Raw genomic sequence first — 19,544 nt, 5'->3', positions numbered from 1 at the left:
AAACTCATTACTAAACTAATCCAGAATTGTTTCAGTCTTCTTTGCTGCTGAAAAAAATACTAAGCGTTTTGTTTTTTTAACAAATTTCAGTGATACCCACTCGTCAATTTAGTTTTTCCAGGCTGAGTTGTAATCTTTAGTTTTTATTGTTTTTCTGTAGGCGAAAAGGAGGGCGAATACTAATAAGCCAGCTATTTTACTTACCTATTTATTTACCACTACAATTATGCAAAATTTTGAAAATTGGGTTCTCACTAGAAATATTCATTGTGAAGGCAATTAAGCTCAAAAAAGTAATGCTTTTTCAGTTCCATTAAAACGCGATGGCAATCTATGCCCAGTTACTTTACTAAAAACAAATGTTAAATCAGTTTACTAAATATATAATAAAACTTTATATAATTTGAGGCAAAGAAACATTTCTTTTAACCTTAATAGTTTTACTAACGCTTGAACACTCTAAAATCTTACAGTTTACTAATGTTATTGCAATCACTATCAATTGATTAGAAGATATTTACTAAAGAGAAATAAAAGAGATAAGATTTGGACGGTGAAAGCACCTTGGAAGACGATCTGCCTGCAAAAAATTGAAACGCGAAATAACGGACGCCAAAAAAAAGGCTAAATTTAAGACTCTTCCGGTATGTGTATAAAGAGATTTATAAAAATATTTACCCTTTTGCCTAATTTTTTTAATTTCAATAAATAATCTCTTGAAGAAAATTAATTACTTGATTAATAGGCACTACTATTAACATGAATACATTAAAGAAAAATAAGTAAAGATATCTATAAACGATTCTTTCGAAATTTAAAAATAAATGTGGTAACTAGCTGGTATAATGAATATTTTAGTTTCTAAAATAAACAAGAGGACAATTGCTAAGATCAGCATCACTTGAAAAGTGTTCTTTTAGTAATGAAACACATAATTCGGAACACTTTAGTTAATTAGAAATACTAAATGAAATAAAAAGCGACAAGTAAATATATACTTTATTTACAAATAATTGAAATAAAAACAGTATTAAGCCTAGTTTTTAATTTAGTGTACATAATATTCGATTTTAAAACTGAACATAAACTTGGAAATCTATTTAGAACTATTTTTATCAAATAAAATATTTAATTTGTCAGAGGGGTGATTCTACTGGTTACAAAACTTTAAAAAGTGCATTGTCCTACTATCTAGCGACAACACTTAAAACTATAATTTCGTAATAGTTCTTTGAAATGCCACTAGGTAGCACAGGCTGCCAATTGTTATCAATAATCATTTCAACTTTTTTTTTTAATTTAAACTTTCAGTAACAATAAATACTGGTTAAATAAATCACAACAAAGAAGTTGCAGTTTCAAAACATGAATTGTATTAGTTACACTTTAGCAAATAAATAGGTTTAAATTATTGTGATTTATAGATAATCACTCATATACGATGAAATAAGAAGTGGTAGTTACAAAAAAAAAAATCACTCATCAATTAATACTAACCCGCAAATTAAAAATACAGGCAAATATGAAATAATATTAGCTAGTACCAAACTATACAAAGAAAGAAACAAAAAACAAATTAAAAAAACTTGCTAATAATCAAAGAGAATGTTTGAGAAACTAATTTAAGTAAGACATTTAATGTAAGTAATAAATAGCCATCAAATTATCCTTCTGATACATCTTTATTATGCTCTTTATTCTGAATAATTATCACACGCAAGCAATCTAGAAAAGAATTAATCTATTACTGTCGTAATTTGAATTTCGGCGTTAAAACGAAATTTCAGTCTTGAATTCGAAAGCAGATCAGGAGAGCACAAATTACATACAGTAGGTAATAAATAGATAATTATTTGTACTAAGTACATCTTTATTTATTTTATAATGCAACAATATAATATTGTGAGGAGAAGATCTTAGAATAATTTAATTATTAATTTATGTGAGTGGGGCTCTAAAGAAATGAAATATCTCTCCGTTGTTTACATTTTTCGTGAAACCTTAATATGATTGAGATATTTAGTAAAATTTTTTTTTTTATTTATATTATTGTTATTATTATCATTATTATTTTAAATCTCATTGAATTTAAATTGAGAAGAATAATAAATTAAGAAACATTTTACACTTTTAATAAAAATACAGTTGATTGGTAATGGAATCGGTAACCTAGCAACATCATGTTTACAACATATGTGACAGTGTAAAGCGGGAAAAATTGCTTGTGATGTAGGTGTTTATTCACTTAAAATATTGATTTGGAAATTCTAAATGAAATAATTAAATTTTTTAATAAATTCGTTGTTTTCTTTGATTTAGTTGATGTAGATTTTTTAGTAATTTAGAATGAGTCTTCGTAATAGGAAAGCAAAATCAAACGTTTCTAGAGTAAGAAGTGCTTTATCAGCTTTAGATAATAATTTCATAAAAGTTACGAGATATTCACCCATTAAAAGGTCTAAAGTTACTTTTAACAAAACTACTTTAAATGATAAAGTACAAGAACCTGTTTTGCCATTTAATGTTCCTGATGAAATTTTACTGCAACATGAAAATCAGCCTAAAAATAGGCCAACAACTACCAGTTTAATAAGGTATGATGTACAAACTTTTCAAAATCGTTTGCACTCATTTTAACTAGTAACAAGGCCCAGAAATTGCTGCATAAACAATTTTTAACTACACAAGAAATAGAAATCTTTCTCAGAGTGTTGCAATATAATATTATTTCCAGCAAAAGGAGGTTCTCGTCAGTATTAATCAATGAAATGTTCTTTATTAGTGTGTCAATGAGAACCTTGTGATGTACTTTTGAAAAATAGTTGTGAAGAACTTAAAATATAGAAGGGTTTCTTAAATTTTGAAGTCTGTGTTCCATTATTGACGTTGTGATGAAATACAAACCAAGGTATGCGTTGATGTTTTTCATCGTTTCAAAGGAGCCTCTCTTATTCAGATGATTTAAAACCTCCGACCTGATAGATTTATGTAAAACATTATGTTATTCAATTGATCTGCATTGGTTAGGTTCCATATCCTCTTATCATTTCTTCCCAATGTAAAAAATTGTCTATTTTTCTAAATAACTTTAACTGAAAAAGTGTACACTTTATCACTTATATTTTCATCCTACTCTTATCTAATAATAATATACCGTATCTTATAATATTTATTTCGAAAGTAGAAAATCAGAAAGAGAAATATCAGAATCTTGAAAAATTTGAGATGTGCATGAAAAAAAAAACAAAAAAACATATGTGCAACAAAAGCAGGCTTCTATTTATATGATCAGTAAATCTATAATAATGAACAAATTTTCAAAATTTGTGTTCATTGAATGAACAAAATTTAGTTTAGTAGTCTGTAATTATACCTGTAATTATTTCTGTCAAATTTCTTGAAATATACCTATCTATAGATATATGTGCTTCAGTGAGTCATATATCAAAGAGGAATTGAATTCTTACTTATTAATTTAGATTTACAACAGTATATAACAAGCTGTTTTCATCTATACTAAATTTTTAATAATAAAAATGATAATTTTGAGGTTAAATGTCAATCTAATTAAGAATTAAAATACCTTTTTTTGTTGTAGGCAATACAAAAGACCCATTAGGAAGGTAAAAAAAGCTCAAAAAAATACAAGAATAGTAGATTCGAGTCAGGTAATATTGTTTAGACATTACTATTATTTTCTTAAAATTAATTTATACCGTATGGTAAATGGGGTGATTTATCAACGGCTGTTAGGACAATAGTTTTCCTAAAGTTTTATCTGAAGATGCAATGGTAATTTGTGTGGTTGCTAGTAATGAATGCTGTATCTGATTAACGGTGCTCTCTCTTACGGTTTTTTGTAAGCCTCTTTTTGTCTGTATATTATATTTCTTAAAATACATATTTCTAAGGATACACGAATTAAGGGTTGTGATTTGCTGCTTATCGGTCTATTAAGAGTCTCCTCTTTTGTTGATTTCAAATGCATAGAGTGTTAGACATTGTACTTTGTTTATCCGTCATGATGGACTTAAGGGAATCAACTACTTCTATTTTACCGTGAGTTTCAGAAGATATAGTCCTAAAAAGCGCCACTGCTTTATTTAGATCAAATTTCGGATATATGCAAATTTCTCCTCACCTCGCATATATGTATAAACGGGAAATAGTGTTAGTCAACAGCTATGCCAACGATATTAGCTATAAAGAGCTGTGTTTATAGTGGAAAATGGCAACTATTAGAGTAGTTGAAGGCAGACATCGTCTGAACGATGTCCCTGAAAGCTTTCATGATTCCTATATGTTACATTTTACCAGACCAACCTTATCAGTGGTTAGAGAGTTTAAGAGTGAAGCATTTCTGTAAGCCTTGGTACGCTAGTTTCCATCGAGTACTAATCCTAGTGATCAGTACCGCGGAGATCATCAGACAGGGAATATCCAGCGAGGTTGCTACAAGCCAGATGTGTCTGTTTGGGCCTGATAAGAATTAGTTGTTAGAATTATTCAGGATTTCTAAGCAAACATAAGTTAGATGCAATATACTTATATAATATTCGAGATCAAATCAACGTTTGCCTATTTCATCTATAAGGGAAATGTAATATACCGATCTTGGCATCTCTGCAGGTATTTCATGTAACAACATTAGCTATAGTTGTATAAAATAATAATTTGTTTTGCAATCCCTTCTTTTGCACTCTATATCTAGCCTGCATTATTTTGTAATTATAAACAGTTCGGATTTAATAAGTGCAGTGATTATACGTACCAACGCTTTACTCTGATAAGCAGTTAATATATACTTGGTATACCCGACATACTGAGGGGAGCAGGCTGCATGAAATGATCTATGATATAATAATCATGCTTTTGATTGTTATGGTAAAAATTATAATCAATTTTGCTCTGCTTGTTTGTTCCAGGACCTTGAAAAAGTCAGAATAGAAATAGATAAAATGGAAAACAAACTTATATCTAAGAGGAATGAAGCTTTAAAAGATTTAAAAAAACCTTCAACTCGACAACAAAAACCAGCTGCTGAATCAAAAGTCAAAATTGATACAATACAAGTGAACAATGCTACCTCATATGATCCGGTTGATTATATGGACGAATTTGTTTTTACCACGCCTGTACGACATCCGCTACGAATGAGTGAGGAGGAATTTTATGTTAATGAATTGAAGAAAAAGGCAATTATTAGTGATAAATTGCCATTTGAACTTGGAACTAAAATCTCCCCAGGCGATAGTGACGCGGTTAAAAAACTGAGAGAACAGTTAAAGAAATGGACTATTTCGGACACAACTCCTCCTTCTACGATACCGCACCAAGCAGCTCTAGGAGATGCGTGTCATACAGGTTAATTTTTGTATTTTTATGTCACTATGTATAATAATTAAAAATTCATATATTTCATTAATAAGATAATTTAAAGGGAAAAAGATAATTACAATTTTCTCGAAATCAGAGACTTTTTAGATAGAGAACAGAACATTAGTACGCACGCATTAACTGTTATACTATTTCACGAAAGTAACTGACTATTTCCCTTAGTACTTCCTAAAGATACTTTTATGGAAATCCCTTCACGATCTTTCATGGTTTCCTGTCTTACAAAACTTAGAGTTAATAAATGTCCAGCCTTTGAGTCTTATCAAAGAAATATGCTCTGATCCTGTCGCTTGCATAAAACTAATTAGACCACTTGATCATAAAATTAATATTTTCTCTGTTCATTACATCTGCTGAGAGAGTTCTGTATCTTAATAGTACAGATCTTAATAGTACTCGCTTTCAAGATATGTTTTTGTAAGAACGCATTCAACATCTAATAATTCTAATGGCTTTAGAAAGAAACATTTTTAAGAATTATAATAATTTGCATGTCCCTTTTCATATTTATTATTTGCTTAGTATAAGTTTAGTATTATTTTGATGGGCCTAAATTTAATATATTTTTTTATAGGTACCACTATTATAAGAGAAGAACCCGAACGAGACTATTCATCATTAAGGTAGGAAGCTCTTTTGTTTATATTTTTAATAACTTTTTCACATTTTGGCTTTATAGATTTTTAATTATCGGTTTTGCCATATTCTTCAAGAGTATTGCCTTCAGTGTTTGCATTAATGTTATAAGTGAACAAGTGAAATGAAAAGTGCAGTTAGAAAATATGAAAATAAACTAGGTAAACATGAAAATAAATTCTTGAATAAGGTAAGTGCACTACAGTTTAAAATTTTTGAATTAACCAACAAAGAAAAGCGAGTCTATATACTTTTAAAAAAACAACTCAAAAACTCTTAATATCATTTGTATTTCTGAGTAATTATATACTCTTTCTAAAACTTGAGATCTGGTGCTTTAGAAACTAAATTCTGAGTCTTTTAATGGAGTACTTTTATGTGTTTGATTCAATCGTTTGCCGCTAGATAGCAGTGATGTTCAGTTTTCGGCAGTTCTATGTTCCCTTAGTACTTTGAATTTAATTTTGTTACATGCAGTTGAAATTAATTTAGGATTTCGCCATATCAGGATAAATAATATCTGTCAAAAGATAAAGTCCGAGTTTTTTATATTTTGGTTAAAAGGTATTTTACATCAATTACAGTTTAACATACAACGGACAGTAGTTTATTGTTCATTTAGATGGCTAATTCACAGGACATTATCTATGAAAAAACTAAAGATTGCCATCTGAACTATTGCAGAAGACGTAAGTCACGTATGACCTCATTTGTTTTCGATCATTTTTTTTACTTCTTGTCTTTCTGAGCCTTCTCTAGTTGGCAGTTCTAACTTCCAAACATTTCTTTTCTTTCCACAGGTATTGTTCTTAACTTTAAAAAAAAAAAATGCCCAAGGTCTCTGTCGCCCCTAGCAACATGAATGAGCAGGTTCGAAACCGGTCCGCCTTGCATAACTATAGTAAGAGTAAAGTGACGCAATCAAACAACAAGTTGTGAGCCCTATACCCCTTCTTTTTAATGCATTATCCTTATTGTGTTTGAGTTGGACCAACACTGGCTGCGAGAGGAATTATATATTGTATTCTTCAGGATTCTATATAATTCATTAAACTGAATATATCTTCAAAATTTGTGGCATATTGGTCATTAGTAGTAAAAATTATTTAACCACACTTTGTTTTTTGTTTTCCTAAAATTTTATAGTTTCATCTATTGAATGAAATAGGAATATTTTTTATTGAACATTTTGTCAACGTTTAGTCTTTATTAAATAGATTCGAAATTAATTTCCACCTGTTTTCTTCGACACTTTTAGAACTTTTTTCATTAGTTCCTCTCTGATACAAGTTAACTACATTTATTAACATTTCTGATAAATATTATTTATTGTATTAAGGTGTCTTTCTGAATTTATTTTCATCTCATTTTGTGACCTGGTGCCACTTTGTTTTAGTGAAATATCCTTGGGGCTATTCATTTAATTATTTTGTCCAGTCTTCTTAGTTCTTTTTAAGTATTGTTTGGTGTGGAAGTATTGACGTTATTTCAACTTTGTACATTGTTTTTTGTTCATAGAAATAATTTAATTAATTTTTTTTTTAATATTGAAGTGACTGATTTTATTAAATACGAGTACAGTGGATGTACATGCCTTATTACTACATTTTATAAATAATGCATTCAGATCGGCCTAATAATGCCGCTGTTAATGTGTAATGCGAAATAGTTTGAAAATTATTCATTTAAAGGGAAGTGATTAGCTATGCGGATAGCGTATTGGATTCCTACGCGGAGATCCCGGGTTCGAATCCAGCTGCTAGAACTTACGATTTTCTCTTCCTAGAAGCTTCTTACTGCTTACTGTTCGGTGACGGACAGTGTTGTCTGTAACGTGAGCACACTGTCTTAAGGTCAGCAGTGCACTGAAAAAAGCTCTGGGCGCCAATAACCTATAGATGTTGACGCGCCTTAAATAATAATATATAATATATTAATAGAATTTTTCATTCTAGATCTATCCATTGCTAATGAAAATAACCTTCCTAATGTTATAAACAATTTTTTTGAAATTATTAAAATTTTGTTATCCTAAAAAAAAACTATTGTTTCTTCAAAATTATGGTAAACAAAAATATTGTACACGTGAATAAGAATTTACCAGGTATGTGACATGTTCTTGAGATTTTTTTAATATTTTTACTGAAACTTTTCCTGCAGGATCCTGTTTAAAATTAGCCTACCATTTCTAGGATGTTTTAAGAAGCAACCAAAGTTCTATGGTCGAGCCCGCGTATCATTCTTTTGTATACTTTTTGCTTTTGTGCTACTAAAGTCAGAGGGTACGAACCATTCTGTTTATGGTTCAACCAAACTGTGCACTGTCTGATTTTAGAAGTGTTAATAATCAAGTTGCTGGAAATAATGTGAAAATTATTTTTTCAATGTACTACTTTAAATAATAATAATAATAATAAATTTGTCACGTGCTCTTCGTTAAAAATATGTAAGAGCTGACCTGGATAGTGCATGATTATTCTTTGATCAAGATCGTTTTGTTAAGTAGATTACCCCTCTCCTTAGGGGAAGTTACTATTTCAGTTTGCTAGCCACTTCCCATTCATCAAGCTAATTCTTTTAAATAAATGTTTTGCTCAGTGAAGCATTTCTTCATTAAAGTTTTTTTATTATGATGGTAAGAAGGATGGAAACTATTGAAGGGCAGAGAGGCTGCCTATTTAGGAACCAAGGGATGATATTGTGCAATGAAGATAGTGTACAGCTGTAAATTGTCACGTGTTCTCCATCCTTTATATGAAGGCATACACACCCTATTATTTAGGTTGCTTAGGTATTATTTATATATATATATACATTATTATTTGGCCATTCATTTGTTGAAGCACCCTTTCAAGATATAGCGCTTTTTATTTCTTGGCGATCCAAAAACCTTCTATTGTTCAAGATATTTCCTATATGAAAGACAAGCTGCTTGCTTCTTTCCTACTGAGTAATAACATCTTGCACAATCCTCTACTATTAAACATTTCTTTTTATCTTCTGCTTCAAGTTACAAATAAAAAAGTATTCATAGTTCTGACACCTTCCTTCTGGCAACATATGTATTTATTAGTAACATTAAAAATGGATTTATTATTTATTGTATGTATGGTGTCGTTCAGCAGTTAAGCTACTGAACAAATCTTTATTTAATATTGCATTAAATAAAAAGATGTCTACTGATCAATGGAGAGCATGATATACATTTAAATAAATCATATTATATTAAAATAAATAATTAAAACTAAAAAAAAAAAAAATTTCTAAGAATGAGCAACAATAAAACTATCTTTTAAAAAATATAATATATGTTATTTATGATAATTATTATTAAAAATTAATAATGTAAATACAGATACATATTCCCACGTGGATTCAAATACAGCTGCAGGCTCTTAGGTTTTCTGTTACTATTAGCCTTCTTACAGCACATTGTCCAGGGACAGGGTTGTAACTAGAGAACACTGTCTTGGAGGCCGACAGAGCCCTAAATAAAAACTCAATTACTTTATGCGCACCCTAAATTAGGCGATTATTTTATTGTACTTTTACAACAGTAAAAAATAGTAAAGAAAGTTACGTACGAGAGAATTTACATCAGATTTTAAACTAATTCTGTGCATCTCACATTCCATGAAGGAAGTGCAATCCCTTTTCAGATTTTTAAACAGAAGTGACAACGCAGTTATTTACGAGATATCTTGTTACGTGCTGCACAATTTTTAGTAATAGTTTACCTACTTAAACGTCGATAACTATACTTTTTAAGAAACATTGATAAAGGAAACGATGGAAATCTGATTTATTTTATTTTCATTCATTAAGGTATGAATTGAGATAAAAATTATGAACATAGTTTTTTACATTCTTATGTTAAACAAGTATAAATAATGATAGAGCAGGTATTAAAGGCATATCGTCATACAGCTGGACTCTGAATGATGCTGTTACACGTTTTGTTTAGTGCATGATTTACGTGTTTTTTGTGCACACAGCTGACTAGATAAAGCTAGCACAGATATAGTTAGTATGTTACATTATCATTCCAGGAAAATATTTGGATGAGCGATAATAGCAAATGATAAAAACTCGTCTTATTTTTTTTATCTATATTTTTAAGAACTGTGCTAAATATTTTTTATTTTGATTCATTAAAAGACATTTTGGATACATTTGTTTACATCATTATTACACTTATACTTTGTTTTATTAATCTTTTAACCTTGACATTTTGACTTGGAAAACGTGTATTTTCCTTAAAAGTAACTCATCCAAAATTTGGCCTCTCACAATTATCACTTTATAATGCTGATTGTATAATGTAAAAGTGAATTAATTATTATTAATTTGAAAACTTATTAAGTTTAATCTTTTAGATTCAGTATTTCTTCTTTAAGACGGTAAATTAGATTTTGTAGATTTAATAATGGTGGCTACTGGTTTGCAAAAGTTGAAAATTATTAATATTTATCTTTTTAATGATTATCTTTTTTTTTTACTTTTTATTTATCAATTTTTTTTTAAGTTGTAGAACATCTTTCAGTGATTAAAATGGCTACGTATGTTATCATGTAGTCTAACAAAGAGTTATAACTTCGCACCAAATAGTGCACTTTTTTGGGGGGCAGTGGGGATGCAATTGCTTTTGAGGGTAACTTCCAGCGGTTCTCAATATCTGCAGTTTTGTTTGTTGATTTAATTTTTTTTTTTTTTAAATGAAATTAGATCTCATTATCACTCCTTATCATTGTCACAAATTATCATTCAGAGTGATCTAATTATCAAGTGTGGTTTGGTTAGGCTGAAATCGAATGGCTTACTGCAGGAGCACTGCTGAGAATGTTAGTATAGCGTTAAGCTTGGACTATTCGGATTTTGTATGGAAAAACATTTTGAATTTTTGATTCAGAATGTTTATGATGTAATGATTTTGACGATGTCTAGTCGAACAGAGCAGACGATAGATAGGGGCAGATGTATATACTCAAGAACATTTTGAAGTACACAGTTTTCAACTCCGCTTTAATGCGCATACGATTTCTTTCTGAAAGACAACCGACTGTTCCTGAAATTTGGTTCTGAATCGTTAAAAAGATTGCCGGTTTTTTTTTTTCTGCATTTAAATGATCGATGTTTCACTGTAAATAGTAAAACTTAATGAATTTTACTCTTTGCTGGACAACTTGTGTAGCCATTTTAATCTCTAAGGAATGATATAATCTATAACCTACCCAAAAATTGACATTTTAAAATTCTGACTTTTTAGTGGCCACCATGTAGTAGGGTTAGTTTACAGAGATAATATTTAACACAATTTGGATGTTGTTTTTTATTAGTTTGTCCATTTCGTGTTGTTTATTCCACTTGTTTGTACCTGTGTTATTAATTTTCTTTTTTAAAAGTCATTATTTCTTCTAATTGAGGAACTTTTAACTTGTTTAATCAAATTAAACGATAATATAAATCGATGTACGTCTTAAAATTGATTTCAATTCCCATCTCTCCCTATTTCAATGACGTGAAGATGAATAGTTACAAAAATTTAATCACCACTTTGAGGATTTAAAAAAAAACTGTAAGAATTGAAGAAGTATACCTATATATACTAGAGGAACACTTTTAGTGAAGGAAGACGGTATAGAAGTCTTATAAGAACGTGATGTGTTGGTCACGAACTGTCGTGACCACTCTTCTTGTATTCCTCTTCATGACCGTTTTTCTGACCTAGGCCTTGATTCGTGATCTACTGCCCACCACACCACCTTCTCAACATTCTCTAATCCTTACAACGTGGTCTCCTCATCTATAGGGCAAATATTCAATATAAAGAATGAAATAGGTAAAAGAAGGTTTATTGAACTTTTTCACAATTATGATTGCGATATTTACTGACTGGACATTTTTGGAATTGTCTTTTTTATTGTATTTGCTTATTTTATTATTCCACTGGTCTGTCGGAATGCTGAGTTTTATATTTATTATTATTTTTGTCTAGACTGATTTTATTCCCATATACGTTATATTTTTCTCTTTATATACAGGGTGAACCAGGGTAAGTATTGTCCATAGGCTTACTGTGTGCAGTACATCTAAAGTGGAGTTCAATGACGTATTGGCCAACTTCATATTTTCCACAGTTCTTGAGTGATGTCACTTTAGTTATTTTTTTTTTTCTAAAATCGTCGTTTTAATACTATTATTATTTAAACCAGAGTTTTCTCTTAATATTTTTAGCCACCATAAATAGAAATTTCGCAATGCATATTGTGAAGGAGCATTTATTGACAGAGAATGGATTATAGCTACTCTAATTTACAGGTTGTAACTAATATATCCTCTCTAACAAAGTGTACACAGTACGAGATTGTGATAAACATACGTTTCTTTTAAGTTAGTTTTGGTTGCTCTAAATAACATCTCAGTAAATAAACATCTGTTTTCCTTCTCCCTTTAATAAACTAAATGATTATTTACCTTAACTCAAGAAAGAAAAAATAATAAACAGAAAAAAAAAAGAACTGTAATTCTTGTTAGCTATTTGTTGCCATGGTTATTCCTTAATATGGGCCAAACTATTTTGTTTAATTAATGATTGAGAAGTGTGTTTGTAGTAAAAACTAAATTTATAATTCTTGCGAAAACCGTAATTTGTTTTTATACTTTTTTGTTTTGTTGTCCATCTTTTAGAAATGTCGAGTTATTTAGTTTGTTTTCCTTATCTTCTAGTGAATGTAGGTTTCTTTGAAAAAGGTTTGTAACTTTTTTTTCCTACTGAAAACAGAATTGAGCTCTTGCGCTGTAATTTAGAAGCTTTAAGATTCAATCGAACATCGTATCCTTTCTTAAAGGGAAAAATCGATTCGTTTTTCTTTCTTTTTTTATATTAATACCTCTTATAAAAATCATTGCCAAAGCTTTTCTTTTTGACACAAATTTCCTTTGAAAGACCAGCAAAAATATATACCGAATTCCAGATTGAATCCAAATCTGGAAACAACAAATAGGGTGAAGGGACCAGTAATTGACTGCTTAAGAAAAAATTCGAGTTTAAGATAGAATAACTTCCGTTATTTTGGCTCCAGGTGTAGGTTGTAAAATTGTACCGCTCCAGTAGGATGTACTTTATTTTATTAATATTTTAAATGCAGTAAATTCGATCTTTATGTCAACCAAAAATGACTTTTTTTGTAAGTATGTCAATGACCCAGTAATTGACATAGCGAATTTTCGGTGGAACCAGTGTTTGACATGGAGTGGGACCAGTAATTGACATACAAATATATTCATGAAACGACATAAGGTATGCATTCAGAATCACTTTTAAATCTAAATAAATCACTTAAATCACTTTTTCAATTGGATTTATACAAAAATCAGTCTATTCATAATTAATTACAATCAGTTCTTAAATAGGCAAACCTAAATAATCTAATATTTTTTCATCGTTACTCTTTTTTATGCAGTTTTTGACGATCAACCCTTACACAACTGTCCTACCGGACAGTTTTAATTAAATCTAAACCAAGACAGGTAATTTGAAGAACAGCCCTTACTTTCAATAGTACCAAGGAGATATTAGCTAACATGCTTGTTAGATCGTACACAATGTCTGTCGGCTCGCTTTTATCTCTTTCTCTCAACCCTTCCGCTTTCTTATCCTTTCAAGTTTCCGCTAAATATTTTGTTACTTAAACCTTTTTTTTTGGTTCTCACTGTACCAAACTCTACTTCCGATTGGACTATGTGGTCACATCCTTGTTTTATTCATTCCGCCTATAACGCTGCTACCGATCGCAACTACGCGACTTTGTGTTCGAGTTGTTGGTGCTTTCTAGTGAACCAAATTTCTCCTACGCTTCCCTTCTTTTGGAGCGCTTCGCTAATATTTTCCACAATCTGTGCTGCCAGTGTCATTTGCTTCGAAACCAAACTATCTGAATGTAATTCATTCTTACTTTCTGCATCTATTCAGTATTTTATTGTTTATTATTACTGAGTTACCTCTTGGGCACATGTATATTATACATTGTGTGCACGTTCATCGCGTCCCGCCACAGGTTCGCATTTGTAACAGTAATAAATAAATGAAACGTCAATGAAAAAAAAACTAGATTAAAAAATATATATCTGTTATTGACTCTTTAACTTGGAAAGGATAGGTATTAAAATACACATACCTACAAATAAACCACTGATATTCACATAACTAGGTAACCAATTGACAAAAATATGTGTTATTAAAATAGGCACACCATAAAAGAAAAAATGAATGAAAAAACAAAATATTCTTTCGGAATCCATAGGAAATGAACATCATAATATATCTTATGTAATTGATAATTAGCCATTTGAAAACCTCACAAATCAACGGTTTTATTAAATTGGTATCGTTCTCCATAAAGTAGTATAGGGCGATCCAACCTTCACGTGTTTAGGAAAGTGGTTTAAAAATGGTTTTCATACCGATTTCATTTTTTTTTAATACAGTTTAGCCTATTTAGCCTATGGGATGCTATATATTCGTCTTCGGTCAACATGTCTGTCAATTGGTAAATACAATAGATCTTACAATCTTTTTTATGTTATTAATGTGTAACATCACAAAGTCTCCAACTTCTCCACGTATGTTTGATTTCGCACCTGGTACTTCTCTTGAGGAAGCTTCACTTTTCCTCTGGCCGTTTCCTTTGATGGAATTCTATGGTTTAGCCATTTCCTCCCTTTCTTCTTTGTCATGTGGCTAGGACCCAAAACTGAGGGAGAATGAGAGATTTTCCAACTCCGATAAGTGGGCGTCGTTTTTATTAGTCACGTAGGCCTCGTGAAGCTGTTCGGCGATCACGATTATTCCAGTTTGTTGTTCATACATTGTTGTTCTCTACAGAATAATCATTCTGCATGCCCTCTTGAAATAAGGCGTACATTTGCTAATTCATTAATTTAAACATATTTTGTTGGAAGTTTCACTATTTATTTTGCCGATTTTTATCAATGATTTTATTTTACAATGTATTGAATTTTTAATTATAATAAAATTTATCAACCTATCTTACCATTTTCCCAGGAAGTCAATCACTGGTCTCAAACAAAAAAGCTGTAGGACTAGTAATTGACATACATGTCAATTACTGGGCAGATTGCCGTTTCAAGGACCAGTGATTGACAGCCCCATTTTAATCCTCAGCGCTTCTTATAATTAAAAAAAACACTACATAAATGAAATCTACAAGTAATACTAATTATAACAGAACATTGATAACCACACGAATACATGAACAAATAAACGAAAAATAAGAAAAAAGAAAAATTATTTTCTTATCAATCCTCCTTAGCAACGGCTTGATTTTTCCTTGATTTTGAACTTTTAACACAAATAACCTTCCACTGATACCAAGGAACCTTCCAATAATTAATATTTTTCCGGAACTGCTGCCCAAAAGCTTCTCAATAACGAAATTGAAAGAATCACCACTAAAAACGGCTCATATTCCTTATAATACCACTTTATTTCTGGTATGTCAATTACTGGTGCCCAGTCAATTACTGGTCCCTTCACCCTATGTCAATTTTTATCAATCTAAATCTCTTTATTAACTTTTAAAAATTAAAATGAAACCCTGAAAAAAAAAGAAGTCGTTTTTGTCACTCAAACCTAATTTGCTAAGTACAAGCCATGTGGATGTGGCTTGGGCGTGGCCGCCATGATAGTTCCAGCTTCTGATTGGCCAATTCATCCGCCCATATTTGACACCTCTGCAATCTGATTGGTTATATATTTAACACTGATTATTTTATAGAAAAATATAGTTTAGAATTTTTTTTTTTACTAATTTCCCCTTCTCCGTAGGTATTTGATAAAGTATCAGATTATGCAATAAAAATTCTGTATGAAAATATCTGCTATAATGTGATCATAGTTAATGGTACATCTTATTTGAGCTTAGGTTAAAACTAAAATTAGGTAGATTTATAACATTTTTTGGGGGAAAAAATGGATTAACATAAATCTGCTTAGATGTGGTTCAGAAAAAGTAAGTCCTCCATTTTGTTGACGTCAATATGGCAGATTTTACTGAAAAGAAAACTGGTTTCCCAAATATTGTTGAATAAACATTTAATTGAAGAGATGATTGACAGTTCAATGCTGTCATTTCAAATCAATTCCAGTAAGAACGATAAATCCGAACGCTACAACCAAATGAAGCAGACTTGAAGGGCGGCAAGCAGCAGTGCATTGATATACTCGTACTGTAGTTTGCTAACTGTGCTGTTTGGTGGCTGTAAAACAAAGAACTCTGCCGCTTGCACAATCACGGCAGCGGAGTAAATATTGCCACTGCAATAATATGCACCAAAGTTGTGTCCTCAAACAACTTTAAAGCAGGCTTATGTCTGTCTGTACAGGATCAACAAGTCTTGTTGAATTGTAAGTACACTTGTGGCTCCCCCTCTACAGCGACTTGGAAAGGAATTCAAAAAGAAACAAGTTCCCACCACCTACCTCTCATCCTGTATTCTTTGGCATCCCCCGCCCACTGCCTCTTCTTCCAACGGAACAAGTATTTCAACTTGTCTAGATTTACCACTTCTGAAATTTTTTGGGTATTTGTACACTTACAGGTTTTATATACTTACTAAGATAGAACACATTGCTCATAGATTGTGCTTAGTTCTTTGTGATTGCCCTATCCATATTTCTCCCCAAATATTTTAAAATTGCAGAATTTAATTAATTTTTGTTTGTTTGTTCGATTCTTATTCTTTTGTTTCCTACCTGCATTAATATCAGCTAACTTCCACAGTTCATCGCGATGGATGCATCTCTTCACCTGCTGTCTCTCAGCGTCTTCTAACTCATTCTAGCCTGTTCTGTCGTCCATCCCCCACTAAGTTATGAAGTGGCCTATCACATTAATGCCAGAACGATGTAGTTAACTGAAATTTAAGGTGCATCAATCAGTATCTGAGATCATTACAAGCTTTTTTCAGTGCACCTCAGCACAGTGTTCTTCACTTAGGTATTGACTTGCTTCGGCGGTACATGTACTAAAAATATTTAGAATTATTACAAAATATTTAGAAGTATTGAAAAGAAAAAAAATAACCGACAGTAAATACGTATCTAAAAGACCTAGTGAAAAAGAGGGGAGATATCTGAATTGTCGGTTAACCGGTTACGAGTGAATTAGTAGAGAATTGTGGAGTGGGGATAACCACGACGAACGATCCGAGTGTAGACTAGTAGTCGAGTGAAATGGGTGTTACATAAAAGTAACGCTGACGTAATAATGACTGAACAGGTCGTCGGCCTCACACACTAGTCAGCGCTTGCAAGGTCAAATATGGCCGCCGTGGCTCGCCTGTGTTGCTAGTTGTTGTTGTTGTTGATGTTCGTATCACTTGCTTAGTCTTGTTTCTTTATATACTAGTTTATTTTTATTTCTTTATTATTATTTTTTTTTTATTTTGTGGCCTTATGAACACACACACACACATACATAGTAATCAGGGGTTTCTTTCCAGACACGTCACAACATGTCTGCCAGCTACGGTATTACAACTTAACGTCTTTTACGTCTCTGATCTTATACCTTCATTTCTGGGAAGTATTACGCTTCAATGATTTCATATTTATTAGTATAATGTTACATTGTCTGCTGTAAAACGCTCTACGCTTCTTACTTTACTTAACAATGGAGTTACTTAAGAGCTTTGTTTAGGTTGTACTACCATTTAAATAATAAAAATAATTATTGTTTTCACTGGTAGGTAGCGCTGATGCTAACAACGAGTATTAGCCCATGATATTCCCCTTTGTAAGAAAAATAATAACTGTATTCTCTTTTATAATATTGTAGCTAGTGACTTGGTCGTCAGAATTGTGGGTTTGGTTCCTCCTATTGGTCATCCAGTTCTTAAAATAGATGACAGTGGCTGTTATATGTGAACATGGAAGGAATGCCAGAAACTAACAGCTTCTACAGCTAGAAGATGTGGTTCAACTGTTTTTAATTAGATGGGTTTGGCTTTATTCTGTTCGTATATGTACTAGAGATGCTGTTTATAGTATCCTCTGTTTCCCCTGGAGAACAAAGTCACATGTATGTGTATATAAATATAGCAACCCCACTACCATTATGGTTATGAAAGTAGAGTGGAAGCCTTAAATAAATACAAATATGCTCACACAGCTCGTTTGTGGATTAAATTTAAAGGAACAGATTATGAAGTACCAGCTTCACCGACGTTAAAACCAAATAGTTGTCCAAAAAAATCCACTACCTCTTCGGTTCTAGGGCATTGTCTTAGAGTTTGGAACCGCCAGTCTTGGAGTTGATAGTACTTAGTCTGAGATATTCGCAACCTTAGAAGCTTCTAGAGCAAGCAGAGTTTTAAAATCTTGTTAAACACTTTTGAAAAAACTCAAAGAAATGTGAGTGAGTAATAGCCTATTTTTTTTAAGGCGGGCTTTACGTCCAACTACCAAAATTAGGTGTCGTGGACGGAGGCGACTAACTAACATACTTTACTGTAAATTTCTCATATTAACCATTAAATAAAATCCAAGGCCTAAGGACCGGGAATCGAACCCTGTACCACAATGCATATTAGCTTTGCAGGTCTTGCCTCTTAACCGCTCGGCTACCGTGGCGCCTATCAAAATGTATATTTTTCTTTAAACAAAAACAAGAAACCTTTAGTATCCTTCTTCTTTACACAAATGGAACAAAACAGTTCGCTTCTGTCTGTCCTTTAGGCTGGAAACATAATGGAGCGGCGAGCAAAGCGGCGATGATAGCGAAGAGCGAAGCGGCAAAAACAAAAACTAGAAATAGATAGAGTTGCTCTATCTTCGCTTTGCTCGCCACTATGCGCGGTCCCATATGTTTACTTGTATTTGATTTCGCCGCTTCGCTCTTCGCTATCAGCGCCGCTTTGCTCGCCGCTCCACTATGTTTCCAGCCTTAGGGAACGTTTTGCGCTTTTATAATTTAAAAGCAAAACATACATCTACTTGTTCTTTTAATCCTGGTAATTAAATATTCAGTAACCACTAAGAGCCTCTTTCAAATTTATTTAAACTCAAATTGCTATTAAAACTTAAAAATTTTAAAAATAAATAAGAAATAGGCCAACAAAAATTGCAAAAGTCAAAATGTTAAATGTTGAAAATCTGGTTAAAAATATGTTTCTGACCCTTCAAAAGTAGGAGTATACTAACCTGAACGACAGTATCGTATTGCTGGTCTACAGTTTCTGGCATCAGTCATTATAAAACGCCCTGATGTTTTGTCTTTTACAATATACGTTTATAGTAAAACTGAATGCTATTTATAGGTCTATTTTATTTATTTTTTTTAATAATTAATTTGTTTTTTTTATCAATTTATTTGATAAAAGGCCGGAATTACCCACAAGCAATACAGCTGACAGTAAAACTTAAATAAAAACAACAGAGGGTAGAAACTAACCCGTTTTAAACCTCTAATTTATAAGATAAATAATAGATT

At 31.5% G+C, this 19,544-nt stretch overlaps 1 protein-coding gene and 1 long non-coding RNA gene across 4 annotated transcripts in view; one reads left to right on the top strand and one right to left on the bottom strand.

Moving 5' to 3' along the window:
• Positions 1 to 2,189: 2,189 nt before the first annotated feature.
• LOC141452624 (uncharacterized) overlaps positions 2,190 to 19,544 on the top strand; it is a 266,411-nt gene continuing 249,056 nt past the window's right edge. Inside the window, exons 1-4 of one of the 3 annotated variants that reach the window (XM_074124951.1) lie at positions 2,190 to 2,594; positions 3,599 to 3,668; positions 4,926 to 5,364; positions 5,972 to 6,020. In XM_074124951.1, the coding sequence (XP_073981052.1) occupies positions 2,347 to 2,594; positions 3,599 to 3,668; positions 4,926 to 5,364; positions 5,972 to 6,020 (806 nt within the window). In that variant the 5' untranslated portion in view covers positions 2,190 to 2,346. Of the gene's footprint in view, positions 2,595 to 3,287; positions 3,376 to 3,598; positions 3,669 to 3,747; positions 3,860 to 4,925; positions 5,365 to 5,971; positions 6,021 to 19,544 lie in introns of those variants that run through there. The other 2 variants (XM_074124952.1, XM_074124953.1) reach the window with 2 other exon arrangements.
• LOC141452626 (uncharacterized) overlaps positions 9,096 to 19,544 on the bottom strand; it is a 59,809-nt gene continuing 49,360 nt past the window's right edge. The window contains exons 2-3 of the long non-coding RNA XR_012457501.1: positions 16,808 to 16,968; positions 9,096 to 11,836 (exon numbers count right to left, since the gene is read on the bottom strand). This is a non-coding gene — a long non-coding RNA (uncharacterized lncRNA). The remainder of the gene's footprint in view (positions 11,837 to 16,807; positions 16,969 to 19,544) is intronic.

This window comes from Rhodnius prolixus, unplaced genomic scaffold (genome assembly GCF_049639745.1).
Source record: "Rhodnius prolixus isolate KJV_2025 unplaced genomic scaffold, Rpr scaffold_3, whole genome shotgun sequence".
Classification (NCBI taxonomy): Eukaryota; Metazoa; Arthropoda; class Insecta; order Hemiptera; family Reduviidae; genus Rhodnius; species Rhodnius prolixus.
This window is presented reverse-complemented; position numbering and strand designations above follow the sequence as displayed.